The sequence below is a fragment of the Impatiens glandulifera genome, chromosome 1 (genome assembly GCF_907164915.1).
Source record: "Impatiens glandulifera chromosome 1, dImpGla2.1, whole genome shotgun sequence".
Classification (NCBI taxonomy): domain Eukaryota; kingdom Viridiplantae; phylum Streptophyta; class Magnoliopsida; order Ericales; family Balsaminaceae; genus Impatiens; species Impatiens glandulifera.
Window position 1 is genome coordinate 100,203,583 of NC_061862.1, and position 18,502 is coordinate 100,222,084.

At 36.2% G+C, this 18,502-nt stretch overlaps 1 protein-coding gene and 1 long non-coding RNA gene across 2 annotated transcripts; both read left to right on the plus strand.

Annotated features, from left to right (window-relative positions):
- The first annotated feature begins 7,305 nt into the window (after nucleotides 1-7,305).
- On the plus strand, nucleotides 7,306-7,812 carry LOC124919416. Its single transcript, XR_007097576.1, has 3 exons — nucleotides 7,306-7,398; nucleotides 7,470-7,691; nucleotides 7,764-7,812. It is a non-coding gene; the product is annotated as an uncharacterized LOC124919416 (long non-coding RNA).
- Nucleotides 7,813-10,896: 3,084 nt separating this feature from the next.
- LOC124938296 (epoxide hydrolase A-like) lies at nucleotides 10,897-12,982 on the plus strand. The gene is made up of 3 exons (XM_047478719.1): nucleotides 10,897-11,405; nucleotides 12,412-12,656; nucleotides 12,730-12,982. Exons 1-3 carry the CDS (start codon nucleotides 10,923-10,925, stop codon nucleotides 12,980-12,982), a joined length of 981 nt encoding a protein of 326 aa, XP_047334675.1. The 5' UTR covers nucleotides 10,897-10,922.
- The last annotated feature ends 5,520 nt before the right edge of the window (nucleotides 12,983-18,502 follow it).

Consider the following 18,502-nt stretch of genomic DNA (forward strand, 5'->3'; position numbering starts at 1 on the left):
ATTTATGCTAGTTTACGCTATTTTTTTTTATTAATATATATATACATATATCTGAAAATGCATTTAGGATATGGGTGATTCGACATGGAAGAGACTTCGACGTACACCGGAGAAACTGCATCCGTTTTACCAGAATCTGATAGCACAATCAGAAATTGCGGCACGTGAGGAAGAGGTAAGACAAATGACGCTGGAAATGGAACAAATCCGATTAAGGGATGCAGAAAGAGGTCGTTTTCTTAGTGAAATTAAAACGGACAGGGCCGAAATGGCCCAGAGATTAGAGAATCTCGAACAGGAACTTGTGGTGTTGAGGAGTCGACTGAATCAACCACTCCCTCCTTCCACCCCATCTAATAATTAATTAATTTCTAGATTTATTATGTTTTTATTAGTTTTTTCGTACGAACGATGACAATATTTGTATGTGTTTTGTTTTAATATTCATGAATTATTAGTATTATGTTTGGTTGGTATGTTTTGGTTTGGTTTGAATATGTTGTTAATTAATTATATGTTCTATTTGTTTACTTTTAATCTTTTAAAAAAAAACAGCCTTGCCAAAACCGAAGGTTCGTTTCAAAACCTTCGGTTTTAACCCTCTTTTAAAAAAATCTAAAGGATAAAAACCGAAGGTTTATTTGAAAACCTTCGGTTTTGCCCCATGTATAAAAATATCTGAAAATTTTCTAAGTGTGGGGAAGGGCAAAAACCGAAGGTTTATTTGAAAACCTTCGGTTTTGACCCATGTATAAAAATATCTGAAAATTTTCTAAGTGTGGGGAAGGGTAAAAACCGAAGGTTTATTTGAAAACCTTTGGTTTTGCCCCATGTATAAAAATATCTGAAAATTTTCTAAGTGTGGGGAAGGGCAAAAACCGAAGGTTTATTTGAAAACCTTCGGTTTTGACCCATGTATAAAAATATCTGAAAATTTTCTAAGTGTGGGGAAGGGTAAAAACCGAAGGTTTATTTGAAAACCTTCGGTTTTGACCCATGTATAAAAATATCTGAAAATTTTCTAAGTGTGGGGAAGGGTAAAACCCGAAGGTTTATTTGAAAACCTTCGGTTTTGACCCATGTATTAAAATATCTGAAAATTTTCTAAGTGTGGGGAAGGGCAAAAACCGAAGGTTTATTTGAAAACCTTCGGTTTTGACCCATGTATAAAAATGTGGAGAAGGGTAAAAACCAAAGTTTATTTGAAAACCTTCGGTTTTGCCCTTAGATTAAAAAGTGTGGGAAGGGTAAAATCCGAAGGTTTTCAAATAAACCTTCGGTTTTGCCCATAGATTAAAAATATCTTAACTCCTAAATTATTTTGTTTTTAACCAAATAATATTAACTACTAACTAATATAATCTATTGTGTGTTGTATTTTAAAAATTAATATTGTGTTTAATGTTAAAATGTTTATGAATGTGTTTGATTATATAGAGAAGTGTATTTGAATGTTTGTGTTTGATTATCTTATGTATTTGTGTAATGTTTGATCATATGTATTGGCAAATGTTTTAAGGATATGAAATGAGTTAAATTGATGATGTTCAATGCTATTAGAAAGTGATAAACAAATGAATTTAAAATTTTGTCAAATTGTAAAACCGAAAGTTTATTATAGAACTCTCGGAATTAGTTATCAAAAACGAGAGATTATTTGACATCTCTCGGAAATATGAAAATGAAAACCGAAGGTTTTAGTCTAACCTTCGGGTTTTACATTGATAAAACCGAAAGTTTAAATAAAACCTTCGGTTTTTACATTGATCAAAAACCGAAAGTTTAAATAAAACCTTCGGTTTTTACATTGATCAAAAACCGAAAGTTTTATTAAAACCTTCGGTTTTGATCAATGTAAAAACCGAAAGTTTTATTTAAACTTTCGGTAATAATTAAAAAAAAATAGAAACCCGATTCGCCTTTTCTTCTTCCCATTTCTTCTTTCCCCCTTTTCGCCCCCGCTTCTCTCTTCCGCCCCCTTAGCCGAAATCGACGCCGCCACCCACAATCGACGCCGCCTGATTGAAGACGCTGCCGACCAAGGACGCCGCCGACCCAAGACGACGAGCGACAGACGATGACGCCGCCGCCACCGACCGACGCCCTTCTCCTCCTTCAGCCGCTGGTCTTCTCCTCCTTCAGCCGCTCTTCTCCTCCGACCAAAGGTAATCTGTAATATATATATATTTGAATTGAAAGGCTGGTTTATTAGAATTAGGATTGTAGTTCAGGTTAGATTTTTAGGTTTGAATTTGTATGTATGAATTTTAGGTATGAATTTTAGGTTAGAATTTGGATTTTTGTTTGATTGAAGTCTGATTTTGGTTTGATTGCATTTTGATTTAGATTAGATCTTGTTTAAATTAAGGTTTTGGTTTGATTTTTATTTGTTTTTGGTATGATTTTGGTTAACTTTAGGTTACAGTCATGTATTGAATAATGAATTGATTATTATTGTTTGTTTAGGTTAGATTTGAGTTTGATTTATGTTTAGGTTATTGTTCATTTAGGTTAGATTGGTTTGATGTTTGTTAGATTTAGGTTGGATTGGTTTCACGTTGGTTTGATTTTGGTTGGATTGAAATTTGATTTTGGTTTGATTTAGGTTAGATTGGTTTGATGTTGGTTTGATTTTGGTTGGATTGAAGTTTGATTTTGGTTTGATTTAGTTTAGATTGGTTTGATTTTTATTTTGATTTTGGTTTGAGTTAATTTTGTATGAATTGTTGGATTTGGTTTTTGATTCATACTTTATTGTTTGATTAATAGGGTTTATTATTGTTCGATCTACGTACACTGCCCGCTCTTCTTCTTCGTTGCTCTTTTTGTGCAAGGTTAGTTATTGTTGTTTTATTATATGGTTAGGTTAGTAATTTAATGTTTGATTTATGTTAGATTTAATGTTAGATTTATGTTAGATTTAATGTTAGAATTATGTTAGATTTTAATGTTAGATTTAAGTTTGATTTATGTTTAGGGTTGATTTATGTTAGATTTTAATGTGAGACTTAAGTTTGATTTATGTTTGGGTTGATTAATTATGTTAGATTATGTTTGAAATGTTGAATTAGATTGAGTTTCAATTAGATTTCATTTTAGGTTGAAATTGATATATGGAATGAATTGTGTATGAATAAAGTTATGTTGGATTATAATTGATTGGTTTGAAATGTGTAAGAATGAAATAATGTTAGATTATATGTATGCTAGATTTACGGTAGAATTTTGGTTGGATATGTAGAGATTATGTTAGAAATATGTAATCCTAATTAATTTAGACAAAGTTAAGTAAATAATAATGTGGGTTGTTTTCCATTTTATTAAAAAGATGGAAGTACCCGATAAAAGCTGGATGACCTTACGTCGAGATCATCCAGATTACGAGGAAGGTGTTGACAAATTCCTCGAGTTTGCTGTTAGGAGTACATCCCGACAAAAAGTGAAATGTCCTTGCGTGAAATGTTTGAACACGCCGTTTATGGAAATAGACGAAGTGAAGACTCACCTCATCATTTATGGAATAAATGTGCATTACGAGTACTGGTATTGTCATGGAGAAAAAAGACGTACTACTCAAGTGGTTAATGAAGATGTCGATGAAGATGGCGATGACTACGATGATGATGATGATGATCAGTCAGAGGATGTCGTACCAGAATTCAACGATCCGAGAACGGAGACGAATAATACAGTTAACGAAGAGGTCAATGAAGAACGTTATATGCACAATTTCATAAACGATATGTTCTCCAACGTTAATGATGTCCCGAACAACCATGAACCAGTCGAAGATACGCAGAGATTTTATAAATTGCTTGATGATTCCAAACGGCCATTGTATGAAGGTGCTCGAATAACGAAATCATCGGCACTATTGAAACTACTTCACATAAAGAATGTGTGTCAATGGACAAATTCTTCGTTCGATATGTTGTTGCGTCTACTTAAAGACTACATATTACCGATTGACGCTCAATTGCCAAACTCCTACTACGAAAGTAAAAAATTCATTACTGATATCGGGCTTAAGTATGACAAGATAGACGCATGTAGGAACAACTGTATGCTATTTTGGAAAGACGACATAAATGAAGATTCTTGTAGAGTTTGTGGTCTTTCAAGATGGAAAGTCGACCAAACAAGTGGGACGGTTCGAGAGAAGCAAAATGGGAAATTCATTCCAAAGAAGGTGTTGAGATATTTCCCTCTAATACCAAGACTGCAAAGACTATACATGTCCTCAAAAACGGCTCCAATGATGAGATGGCATAAAGAAGGAAGAGTTGATAGTGATACGTTGAGACATCCCGCTGATTCCTTAACCTGGAAAACGTTCGATGAAAATTATAAAGATTTTGCGTCTGATTCTCGAAACGTAAGACTAGGTTTATCAAGCGATGGGTTTCAACCATTTGCAAATGGAAAAAAGTCATATAGTGTTTGGCCGGTTATTCTCGTTCCTTATAATGTGTCACCCTCTACTTGCATGGATTCTAGCAATTTTATTTTATCTATGTTAATTCTGGGTCCAAAGAGTCCGGGAGATGCGATTGACATATTTCTCCAGCCATTGATCGACGAGTTGACTGAACTGTGGCAAACTGGTGTGAGAACGTTTGATGCACACACCTCGCAATACTTTAACATGCGAGCGGCATTGTTGTGGACCATTAACGACTTTCCCGCATACGCGAATTTATCGGGCTGGAGTACGAAAGGTAAATTTGCTTGTCCTTGTTGTAACAACGACACAGTATCTCTTCGATTGGTTCATGGTTCCAAACAATGTTACATGGGTCATAGACGCTTCCTTCCACCGAAGCACAAATACAGAAGGGATAAAGAGTCGTTTGATGGTCGAACTGATTATGGAGAGCCCCCTAAATTGTTAACGGGTCAAGAAAGTTACGAGCAAGCACGAGACCTAGAAGACATAATTCTTAGTACGGATCTAAGTAAGAAAACCACGATATATCATGAAACGCGGGGAGACAATTGGAACAAATTGAGCATTTTCTTCCGCTTGCCTTATTGGAAATCATTATTATTGAGACATAATTTGGATGTGATGCATATTGAGAAAAATATTTGTGATAGCGTGTTGGGAACAATAATGAATGTGAAAGAGAAGACGAAGGATGGTCCTAAAGCGCGTAAAGACTTACAACTATTAGGCATAAAGTCATGGTTACATCCCATAAATGATGAAGGAGTGGTTCATTATCCAGAAGCTCCTTTCACTTTGACATTCGATAATAAAAAACGTTTTTGGAAATTCTTGAAAGATCTCAAGTTGCCTGATGGTTTTTGCTCAAATATCAGTGGTTGTGTAAATTTGGAAGAGAAAAAGATTTCGGGATTAAAGAGTCATGATTGTCACATTTTGTTGGAATATCTTATTCCTTTAGCAACCCGTGGATTACTTCCAGATAATGTGTATGATGCGTTAGTAAATTTGTCTCGGTTCTTTCGGTTGTTGTGTTTCAAAGAGTTGATTCAAGCGGACCTCGAACAATTGTACATGGATATTACATTGACACTCTGCAAATTTGAAATGATTTTTCCGCCGTCAATTTTCGACATCATGATGCATCTCCCGGTTCACTTATCATTTGAGGCTTTGCTTGGGGGACCTGTTCAGTATCGATGGATGTATCCGTTTGAACATTACATGGGTACAATGAAAATATATTTGCGGAATAATAACCACCCAGAAGCCTCTATAAGCGAGAGCTATCTTGTAAATGAGAGTATTAGTTTATGTGCAAGGTATATGGAGGAAGAAGAGCAAGAAAATGCACAAACTAAAATCTCGGGCATTTCTATATTTTCATCGTTGGAAGACCTTTCTAACGGAAAAATATACAACTTGGATTATATCGATCGAGTGACAGCTCATTCATACATTTTGAAAAATTGCCCCGAAGCTGAACCTTTTTACATGTAAGATTTTATGTTGCTGTTATTAATTAGCATTAAAAAGTATGCTATTTAATATTTGATCTATTTGCAGAGATTACATGCAGTATTGCAATAACAACGAGTCTCGTGGAGAAACGTTTGCCGCATATTTCAAACATAGAGTGAGTTCATTATAAACCATATATTCTAACTCTTTATATTTATTTTAACAACTACATGTCGGGTAAATGTATGTATAGGTTGCTCAATTAACCGAATTTAACGACATATCAAGAGACCTCAAGATCTTAGGAGAAGGTCCAAGTATGTACTCGTCTATGTATGTTTGGTGTAAAGTAAACGGATACAAATTCTGTACAGAAAATCACGACGAAGGTTTGACAACTCAAAATAGTGGGGTGGTTGTTGAAGGGTTCAATGGTTCTGAAACTATGTCATACTACGGAGTTTTAATAGATATAATCGAAGTGCAATACTTTTCTCACAAAGGAGTTGTTTTATTCAAGTGTAAGTGGTTTGATACACACTCGGGGGAACTAGGAGTGAAAGTGGATAAATATGGCTTCGTAAGTATAAATGTAAACCGATTTTTAAAAACCCAAAGTCAAGACCCGTATATATTGGCGAGTCAAGCAAAACAAGTCTTCTACGCCCTTGATATGTCAGCCCGACCCGGTTGGAAGATTGTGACAAAAATAAAACCGCGGTTTACAAATATAAAGATCAGATTAATTAGGTAGATTATCTGTTTTTTACTATATATTATTTCTTATTACTACTTTATTTCAATTAGTCGCTCATTTATTAATGGTGTATGCATTAAGAATGTCTAAAGGTAGTAAAGAACCTTGGTGGAGTATGAGGAAAACACCCAGCAAACTCTTAAAGCCGTACCAGAACCTCATTGCACAATCAGAAAACTTGAGGCTCCGAGAATCGTCTACTAGAGATGCACCACCTATTGCTGTAGTCCCGATAGATACTACTCCCCCAGCAGACGAGGATGTTGAGGCTCCTGAGGCAGAAGAGTTTGTAGAGAGTACGTTTGCTAATGTGGGGGATGAGGACGATGAGGCTGACGACGAGGGTCACGAGGACCCTCAGGACGTGGATGAAGAGGAGGAGCATGGATCGACTCCCGACCCATCATCGACAGGTAATTTGTTTACTATTAGTTATAGTTTGAATTGATTCACATATCTGATTATGAATTTAATCTATTTTGAAGAATCTTGTGCCCGCAAGAGACGAGGGAAAAACAAGAATATTGCGTTATCTAAGAGACCAGCGGGGACAAGGATTCCTCTCACTTTTAGAGAGGTAGATGGGAGGCCGGGAGGTGTTGACGTTGGAAGAACAAGGTGGTCTAGACATGTGGGGTCAGTTGTGCGGGATCCCTCAGCCGTCTCGCACCGTCTTTTGAAGTGGAAGGCATTAAGTGCTGACCAATTGGATTACATTTGGAATGCTGCGAAGGTAAAGATTAATTAATTATACATTGATCATTCAATAATTATTTTAAAACATTTGAATGTTTTTATTTTCAGGATCCGTTCGAGGCTACTAATGGTCCTATTGATTCTTTTCGAAAGACCGCAATGGGACACGTCAGACAAATATGGGATAGATGGCGCTCGGATTTGCACAAGGAATATATCCGCATCCATAAAGGAGACGAGGCCGCGGTACTTGCCAATCCTCCACCAGACTACGATCGAGATGATTGGGAGTTTGTGTGTCGCAACCATTTCTTTACGGAGAAATTTAAGGTACGGTTTCATAATTCAAATAAAATATGATATTAGTTATTTCTAACTTCAATTTTTTTATTTGAATTTCAGAAAAATAGTAACACAAATATAGCTAACAGAAAGCAGCTGAAATTCCCGCATCATACGGAAAGTAGACCGTTTGCTCAAATTGAAGAAGAGTTGGTAAGATTGTTATGAGTTATATAATAACTTAATATAAAGATTGTTACGAGTTATATAATTTTTTTTTTCAACAGGCGATTGAAATGGGACGGGCTCCATCTGTCGTTGAAGTGTTCAAGAGGACCCGTACCCCAAAACCGACAAAAGAAAACCCAACTCCCGTCCCGGACAACCGCGTTCAAGAGAAAATTGTAAGTGAATTGAATTTAATTAAATTACTTATAACTAGTTTATAAATTATTATATAATTGACAAATTATTTCAAATTTGCAGGTTGAGATGGAGGAAGTTCTAAGTAACGAACCGGAAATATCAGACTTTGAGTTGACGGAGAGAGTATTCGGACCCCAAAAACATGGGGGAGTATTCGGTATGGGATCAGGCGTCCGACCCACACACTTTCGTCAAGATCGACGGAGTTCTAACAATTCTCAACGAGCCACTGATCGATTGTTTGAGGAGAATCAAAGAATGGCGATGGAACTTGTGGAATTGAAGAAAAAGGATGAAGAAAAAACACAAAAGATTAATCAAATCCAAGCGGAAAAGGTAGAATTGATTTCAAGAATTGATAGGGAAAGTGCAAAACAGGAGAAGGAAAGGTTAGAATTGAATGCAAGATTAGAGAATTTTGAAATGTTTATGCGGCAATATCAACCACCCCTCCCCCCACCAGCTAGTTCTAAGACGTTTCGACTATATGAATTGATTGAATATGTTTAATGGTTTAATGTAAAACTTGTTGTTGGGATGATTGATTGGAGAATTTTGGAATGATGATTTTATTTTATGAATTGATTGGTTTGGCTGGCTGAACAGGTTTAGGTTTCGGTATGCGGTTTCGGTTGAGCACAAATCAGTACGGCTATTTTGTAAATTTTTAAGAGAAACCCCGAAAGTTAAATGGAAGCTTTCGGTTTTTCTTTAAAGGGAAAAACCGAAGGTAAGCTAATAACTCTCGGTTTTTCTTCAAAGGAAATTCCACGAAAAATATTTTTATCAACAAAATAACAATTGTGTTCATATTTTATTTTTTGGGGGACTTTTGGAGATTTTGGGATATTTTATTTAATTGTTTTAAGTCATAAATTAAACATAATTTATGATTAAATCACAATTAAATATTTTTAACCTTTTTGGCTTAATTTGAGTAAAATAAATACAATATTTTAACCTCAAATTACTTTTGGATTTTTGAATAATTTCCTTATTTAAGGTTTAATTATAACAATAATTAACCTTTAATTAGGATTTAATTATTCCTTTGGGTTATTTTGAATTAAAAAATTCAAAATATTATTTTAAAATCTTAAATTAGGGTATGTCAAAATTTGATGTCTACAATATATTTTTATTTATTTAAAATATATATTTTTTTAAAGTTTAAGTAAGAATATTTTAGTTGATAAAATAAATAATTTGATGGTTATAATGATAATGATGTCATAGAGAGAATTTTAAAAAAACTGGGTAACATCACAATAATTCTAAAAAAAAATATTTTTATCAAACCAAGCTCTTGGGTCTAGTTTTAGTGAATTGTTTGTAAAACTTTTGTTTGATAAATTCAATGCAAGTTGTTTGAATTATTATAAATTTTATTTTATTTTAAATTTTATAAATTAAGTAAAAATATTTTAATTAATAAACTAAATGATTATAAAAATTAATACTTGATATATGAGATCTGAATAAAAATTTAATAAAAAATTCACATGAAACGACCTCCAAAAATATATATATATATATATATATATATATATATATATATATATATATATATATATATATATATATATATATATATATATATATATATATATATATATATATATATATATAGGATCGGATATAAAAATTAGAACTTACAAAGAAAGTCTGACGAGGGACAACTCATGTGTTTAGGATAAAAGGAAATGCCTATCAACCAATTATAATACTTAACTTCAATTTAAAGTTCCATAATGTCCAACATGCCTAAACAGTGGCTAAATAGGACTAAACAGGAACACAAAATTAAAGTACCATTTTATAAAATGGATCGACACTTCAAATCCATGCCAGATGTCCATTCAAATTTCTAAGATAAGCTTTACTTTTTTTTTTTAGGTAGGGTAGTTAGCGGTCATGATCAACACCTAATTTGATTAGCCTATTAGGCTTGACATTTAAAGCAAATAATTAAATACGTAGTAAGATTGGAAACGTACCCGGACTTGAAGGATAAACACACTGTCCTCCAAACTTTTATTGATGATACTTCAAATATATTACAACTGGGTTATGGTGATGGAGAGTACAATAGAGAGAGAGAGTACAATACAGACTTCAGGGGTCGTTTTCGCCTCCCCCTTCCAACCCAACATAAACAACTATTTATAGTAAAACATTTAAATAAAAGTTAAAAACTTGAATAGTGACTCCCGGGATTCCCGAGATAAGTTTTTTCTGCAAATTACGGATCTTGTCTTCTTCTTCTGCAAACAGTACCTCCCGGGATTCCCGGGATAAGTTTTTTCCGCATCTTTCGGATCTTGTTTCCCTTTAAATTTTGAACTGGCTGGATGATGATGATCCAACGTCTTTTCTTGAAATTTTTTCAACCAAGGTATCTTTGATTGCTTCGAAAATGTCTTCAATGGCGACATCACTTTGAGCGTCTTGAAGATAATCGGATGCCATAGTTGAATATGATTTGTTTGATTTATTATCATCTTCAAATTCAAAATAACCAATTTGTTAATTCAAAATAACCTAAAGGAGTAATTAAATCTTAATTAACGGTTTTGAAAATAACCTCTTATTAGGGTTATTTCGTCAAATTTCCCGCCGATAGACACACCCACGCTATATTCGTAACAAAAGGAGACATCATATTCTATATATATAGTTTTTTCTAACTATTCAATTATTTATAAATTTAAATTTTAAATAGAAAAATATATTAATAATTTAAAAAATCATAAAAAACCAAAATAACACAACTGTGAAACAAGTTATTAAAGGTGAAATTGATTTTTTTAGCAATCATATTTAGCTGGGCAATTTGAGAGAGAGAGAGAGAAAATGGAGGAGATTGAACACAGAAACTTGAAGATAAATGGAATAAACATGCACATAGCAGAAAAGGGAAAAGGTCCGACGATCCTATTCCTCCACGGCTTCCCTGATCTATGGTACTCATGGCGCCATCAGATCCTCTACTTCGCCGACAATGGTTACCGCGCCGTCGCCCCAGACCTACGCGGCTTTGGTCAAACAACCGGAGCCCCAACTCAGGACCCATCCCAATTCAGCGTCATGCATCTGGTCGGCGACATCGTTTCGCTCCTCGACGCCATCGCGCCGGACGAGGAAAAGGTGTTCGTCGTGGGCCATGACTGGGGAGCATCCATCGGGTGGTACTTGTGTCTGTTCAGACCCGATAGAGTCAAGGCCTTCGTATCCCTCAGTGTCCATTATCTCAAACGGAACCCGGATCCTGCTATGAACTTCACGGATCTTTTCCGGGCCATCTACGGCGATCACCACTACATTTGGAGATTTCAGGTGTACTTCTCTTTCTCTCCTTTCTTAATTTCATTTTTTTTATTTTTATTTTTAAATACGGTTTGTTTGTTATCTGTCACTTCGCCGCCGGCCAGATTGGAGTAAATTGGTTGAGTATAATTATTATTTATCATATATATATATACTTTAAAATTATTTTTTTAGTTGAAATATATATATATATATATATATATATTCTTTATTACTCTTTTTAAACTATTATTATTTTATTTCATATTATGAATAATTAAAAAAAAAGTTTTTTTAAAAAAGTAAATAAATATAAAAATAAATTAAAAAATAAAATAAAAATTATTTCAATTTTACTCTGCAGAATGAAAGTGGGGGCCCACGTATGGAAGTGGGGGGAGATAATAAGAGATGACCCTGACTGCATATTTAAATGTGAAATTGGTATGGGCTTATAATAACCATTTTCAAATACACATTTATTAAATAAACAAATAAAAGGATAATAATTTAAATAATAGGATAAATTGATCCTTTTCCACTCTATTATTATCTTATACTATTATTTAGTAATAGAATAAAAAAAATGAGAGAGTAGTCTTATATTAATTTTAAATAAAATTAAATATTTTAAATTATAAATTAATAATTTTATTATTTTAATACACATGTATCTTTTTCAAAAACATTAACAAATAATAAATAAATCCAAAAATAATAAAAATTATTTAAACCTACCAAATAAATAATATAATAATTAATTTATGTATAAATTCAAATAAGAATGTATATAGACAATAAACAGAGCAAAATTATTTAATAAACACCACAATTCAACAGGTTTGATTGGGAACGATTTGGACCACATTAGACTGTTTGAGTCAAATATACATGGACCAAATTAGACTGCTTGAGCAAAAACTACATTTTTACATTAGCTAAAACTACTACCACTTATTATAGATCTGTAAAATGAAAACGTATATGCTTTTGAAAATAAATTGGCTAAAAATTGTATTTATTACATGTTGTGAAGGAACCTGGTGACATTGAAGCTGAGTTTGCAAAGGTTGGTTTTAAACAAGTGCTGAAGAAGTTCCTAACATTTCGCGATCCAGCCCCCTTTTTCTTCCCTAAAACCACCGATAATTTCATTGACTCGTACCACACCCCGATTGCCTTACCCCACTGGTTGTCCGAGGAAGATCTCGACTATTATGTTTCCAATTACGAGAAAACCGGATTCACTGGAGGCATAAACTACTATCGTGCTTTCAAGTTGTAAGTAACCATGCATGCATGCATTTTTTTACTTGTTAAGTATCACATCCTTATTATTAAGTAATTGTCTCAGAGATTGGGAACTGTTGGCGCCATGGGAAGGTGCTAAAGTGAATGTGCCGGTGAAATTTGTGGTTGGGGACCTTGATCTGATCTATCACATACCACTAGTGAAGGAGTATGTACACGGTGGTGGGTTCAAGAAAGACGTGCCATTGTTGGACGATGAGATTGTGGTGATGGAGGATGTTGCCCATTTTATAAACCAAGAGAAACCTCAAGATGTCAATTACCACATCCACAACTTCATTAAAAGCTATAATTGACTCGACGACAAATCATTTCTTTCTGCAATGTCTCCTCCTCGTTTATGCACGTTACAGTACTTCGTCTCGTGTTTCGGGAGTCTATTATTATTATTGTAATAAAGACAAGATTATTGTCACTTGATTTTATTTAATCATGTTATTACGTACAATGACTAGTTGACGAAGCTTGGCTTGAAGTGGCGTGCCTTTATAAGGCTTGTCTACTCCTCATGTATGCATGTAGACTTCGTATTGTGTTTGGGCAGGTTATTTACATAGTCTATTATTATTATTATTATTATTGTAATAAAAACACTAGTTGAAGATGATGTTTTCAATTGTAATTTTATAAGGATGCTTTGTGGACAAGATTATCTTCATTTATTTTTATTAAATCATGTTATTACAATTGAATGACTAGACGAAGCTTATTGGTATTCAGATTTGATTATTACATTTATTATTTTTTTAATTATTTTAAATTTGATATTTTTTTGTGGTAATAACTTGCTGTTAGATAAATTCAGACCGGTTCGAATAAACCTAACTTAAACAAACTTCCCATGCAGGAACAAGGAACCGGACCGGATGAACAAGAGAACCAACTGAAGAAACCGAACCGGTCAAGCTACCAAACCGATCAAGAGTATTCGGAACGTGACCGCACAAAGGAAGGATCGGCCAAAGCTCAAAACCGGAACCATCAAACAGCCGATTATCCACAAGACAAGAATAACCGGAAGAAGTCTGGTTACTTCACTATCAAAAGACATTCGGCCAAGTCAAGCGGCCGACCAGTACAAGAAGACACTCTGGGTATCTGTTGAGAATGATACCAAAGGAACAGACTGAATACTTCCATATCCATGCAAGTCTGAGGAAAGACTGTAGGCTGCAGAAAACAGTACTACCGGATCCTTCTACTTCGGGATAAGCCAGAAAGGAAATCTTCAAAGTACAGACAACTGTCCAAACAGACAGTGCCTACATCAAGTAAAAGACAAACCCGGCAGGTTTGCCTTACAGACCGGCAGGTCTGAGAAAGGATACCAGGTCTGAGATTGACCATCAGGTCTGAGGAAACGACCGCAGGTCTGAGACACTGAATCACTGCACCTCTGATCAGCCAATCAGATTCAAGGCAGTGAAATATGACCGTTGGCATATTTCATCTATAAAAGGAGGCAGTTGCAGAAGAGTAAATGTGGGACAAACATTGGGACAACGAAAGCTAAAAGCATTTACTACAAGTGATAACAGTGTGCTATTCTAGAAAGCCTAAGTGTTGAAATTTAAAGTGTGTTCTACAATTTCGGTGTAAATTGTAAGAGTATTATCGAGCAGAAAATAAGTCTCGATCGGCTTGTACTTGTATTCCTTAGTGAATATCCTTCTCGCGGTTTCGAGAGGAAGGGGTGACGTAGGAGTTTTATCTCCGAACATCCATAAAATCTGTTGTGTTATTTACTTTCTGCAGGCTTCATTACATAACCGACTAACTTAACCATACCGCTCCAAACCGACTCTATACTAACCATACCGAATATCCAGATTACCGAAACCGACCCACCATCTCCAAATCTTCATCATCCGAAACCGACCGTGCCTATCATACAAGCGTACCGCTTCAACCTGAAAGCAAACCTCTTCCGCGCTTGAACCTAGTTCAAGGGTTTGTGACAGGTTGTGAAGTATTGAAACTCCGGTGTTAATCTCTAACCGGATTAACCACCACCCTACGAGTGAGAACCGCTAACCGGTCCAACCCCCGGTCCACCAGCGGCGACCTAGATCCTAACAATTGGTATCAGAGCAGTTAGTTTCAATACTCAAGCAAACATGTATCAGGATAGGCCTCCAATGCTAGAAGGTGATGACTTTGCCAACTGGAAGGCACGCATGCACCTGCACCTAGTCACCTTGGATGATGAAATGGAATCCATTCTAACCGAAGGACCGATATTCATTGATAAAGATAGAAAAGAATGGACAGCTGAAGACAGGTGAAGGAACAATCTGGACAACCATGCAAGAAACCGGATCTCCAACAGCGTAGACAGAAACACATACTGCAAGATCAGAGATTGCAAAACTGCGAAGGAGACATGGAACACGGTCATCCAGATCTTTGAAGGAAATGAAAGAACAAGGGAGAACAAAATAATGATGGCCACACAGAAGTTCGAAAGCATCAAAATGAAACCAGGAGAAACTATGAAGGAATACAGTGACCGGTTCACTGGTGTGTTAGATGAACTAGAAACTCTGGGCAAGAAGTATGAGAACAAAGAGGTAGTTATGAAGGCTTTGAGATCTCTTCCAAGTGCCTGGGATATAAAGACAATGGTAATGAGGGAGTCAAAGAGCCTACGAAAGATGAAACTATACGATGTATTCGAAGATTTCAAGGCATATGAGTTCGAAATGAAATCTAGAACCGAAGAGGAAGTCTCGGCCTCAACATCAACCAGAGCACTAATCACATCTACAGAACCGGCTGTACCTGCTCCTGTACCTACCCCTGCACCGATACCGGCTCCTGCACCTGTACCTATCAGAACAGCCGAACAGTTTACTGAGGACGCCATGGCCATGCTCGCACAGAAGTTTGGGAGGTTCATGAAAAGGAGCCAACCGACAAACAACTACTATGGTGACAAATCCAATATAAGATGCTATAACTGTAACTGTTTGGGACACTTTAAGTGAGAATGCAGGAAACCAAGGAGGGATACCCAGAAACCGGACTATCAAAATGACAGAAACAATTATCAACAAGCCGGTGAAGGAAGTGAAGTACCGAAAGCACTGATAGCCGACGATGGAGGAAGTCTATGGGCTCGCAGTGACAGTGACGATGAACTCACTTGCCTCATGGCCAATGAGGAACAGGTATTTGACTCTCCCTGTGAAGAATTTACTAAAGATGAGTTATACAATGCATTAAATGACATGGTAGAAGAATATAAGAACCTATTGACCATGTTACCTAAGCACCTCAACATCAGAACCGATCCCATAGTACCTATTCCAATAGAACCAGAGGTACCCATCATAACCGAACCGGAAGTCATACAACCTGATGATACCCACACCCTAGAAACCGAGTTAGATCCTAAGACCAAACAACCTAGTGAACCGACTAGAGAACTAACCGAGGAAGAGAATGCCCGATTTCAATATACGATGGCCGCCTATAAGAGATCTAGCGATATAGTAAAGAATATGAATAAACACTATAGGCATCCTTGTTGTAAGCGTGGTCTTGGATACACAGGGAATAGCTCTAAAGACCGAAAACCCATAGAGAAAGCAAGGCTTACAAAAGGAAACCTCCCCTTTATAAAATTTCTTAAGAGCACCTGGACAGCTGAAGAAGAGGAAACCGCATATTATAGGGAAGAAAAGTTAAAATACGATTATGTTGGCCCAACCGATTCATGGCTTGACCTTGAGAAAAGAAAAGCCGAAATCCTTAAATATAAGAAAGACTTTCCTGAACCACGTATGTCAAACTACAGATCACCGAACCAAAGACCATCATCGTTTAGGACATCTGAAGGAAAACCGAAATACACGAGATCGAGTGCCAAAAGGGCAGTTAAAACTCTAGCAAAGAAAACCGTCCGATTTATTAAAGTTTGGGTACCTAAGGGACTAATCGCATGTGGACCCAAGTAAATGTGGGTACCAAATAGTTGTGAATATGTACATTTTGCAGGATCCAAAGAAACGGCTAGGAAACTCCGAATGGTTCTTGGACAGCGGTTGCTCCAGGCACATGACCGGAAATAGCAACTTGCTAATCGACATCAGATCAGTAACCGGTGCTCTAATTACCTTCGGTGACAACTCAAAAGGTAAAACTGTGGGCAAGGGTAAGATTGTCCATGGTAATCTAACTATTGATAATGTACTCTTAGTTGAAAACCTACGTTTCAATCTACTTAGTATTAGTCAGATGTGTGACGCCGGATACACGGTAGAATTCCTTAAACATGCATGCTTAGTTAAGGACTCTCAAGGCATCGTACTACTAACCGGAAATAGAATAGGTAACATCTATAAGGTAGACTGGAAAACAAGAATAGAATACCCTATATGTATGATAGCTAAGACTGATCAAACCTGGCTATGGCACAAGAGACTAAACCATCTAAACATGAAAACTTTAAACTACATTCGCGGTAAAAAGCTAGTTGAAGGTATTCCTGATATAGTATTTAACCAGGATAAGGTCTGTTCAGCATGCCAGATGGGTAAACAAACTAGGTCATCTTTTAAGAGTAATGGAAATATTCAATCAAGCCGATGCCTAGATCTTCTTCACATGGATTTATTTGGACCAATTCAGGTCATTAGCCTAGGAGGTATGCTTTACACCATGGTAGTTATTGATGATTATTCTAGATATACATGGGTGATATTCCTACCATCTAAACGTGAAACTGTATCAAACCTGATCACACTTCTTAAGCGGTTGCAAAATGAAAAATCAACTCGCATCAACAGCATTCGAAGTGATCGAGGTACCGAATTTACTAATAGTACATTGACTGCATATCTTGATGAATCCGGCATTAGACACGAGTTGTCTAGTGCTAGGACTCCTCAACAAAATGGCCTGGCCGAGAGAAGAAACCGGACTCTCAAGGAAGCCGCACGGTCCATGATAGCCGACTCCGGCATTGCTCAGAAATTTTGGGCTGAGGCTATCAACACTGCATGCCATACACAAAACCGGTCTCTGATAAACAAATTTCACAACAAAACACCATATGAGGTTTATTTTAACAGAGTTCCCAAACTCAAGTATCTCAGGATTTTCGGTTGCAAATGTTACATTCTCATAAATGGTAAAACCCAACTCACCGCTTTTGATGCAAAGACCGATACCGGCATTATGCTAGGATACTCGTCAGTAAGTAAAGCATATAGAGTATATAATAATAGAACTGCAACCATGGAGGAAACAATTCACGTTGTTTTCGATGAATCGGTTGAAAGCAATACTACTTCATGCTTTGATCTACACAACAGATTGGAAAATAACGATATTCATTCTGATAGTGAAGATGAGACTCCGGTCTTCAGGCGGTTTGTCCATGACCTAATGGGTAACATTGATACCCAGCCGGATCAAGCTGTTCCACAATAGGAAGCTGACACTTCGGTCCAATCCGAGGGAGTCGGTCGGTCTGACAATCTCGGTCAACCTACCGACATGTCTAGCCTTGGTCAAGTTACCGGTAATTTGGTAGACATCCCTGAACTGAATCTCAGAAGAAACAGTGAACATCCTCCTGAGCAAATTATAGGTGACCCCTCAGAACCTGTTCGAACTAGGAGTCAACTTCTGGAAGGATATTTTAATTCAGCTTTCATATCCCAGATTGAACCGAAAAGGATAGATGAAGCATTGTCAGATCCGGATTGGATCTTGGGAATGCAAGAAGAGCTAAACCAGTTCGAGAGTAGTAAAGTCTGGTACTTAGTTCCCAGACCGAAAGATCAATCGGTCATAGGAACAAGATGGGT

Coding starts and splice junctions, on each gene's coding strand:
- LOC124938296 (XM_047478719.1), top strand. CDS start 10,923: ATGGAGGAGATTGAACACAGAAACTTGAAGATAAATGGAATAAACATG. Junction 11,406..12,411: donor ACTACATTTGGAGATTTCAG/GTGTACTTCTCT, acceptor CATGTTGTGAAG/GAACCTGGTGACATTGAAGC. Junction 12,657..12,729: donor TACTATCGTGCTTTCAAGTT/GTAAGTAACCAT, acceptor TAATTGTCTCAG/AGATTGGGAACTGTTGGCGC.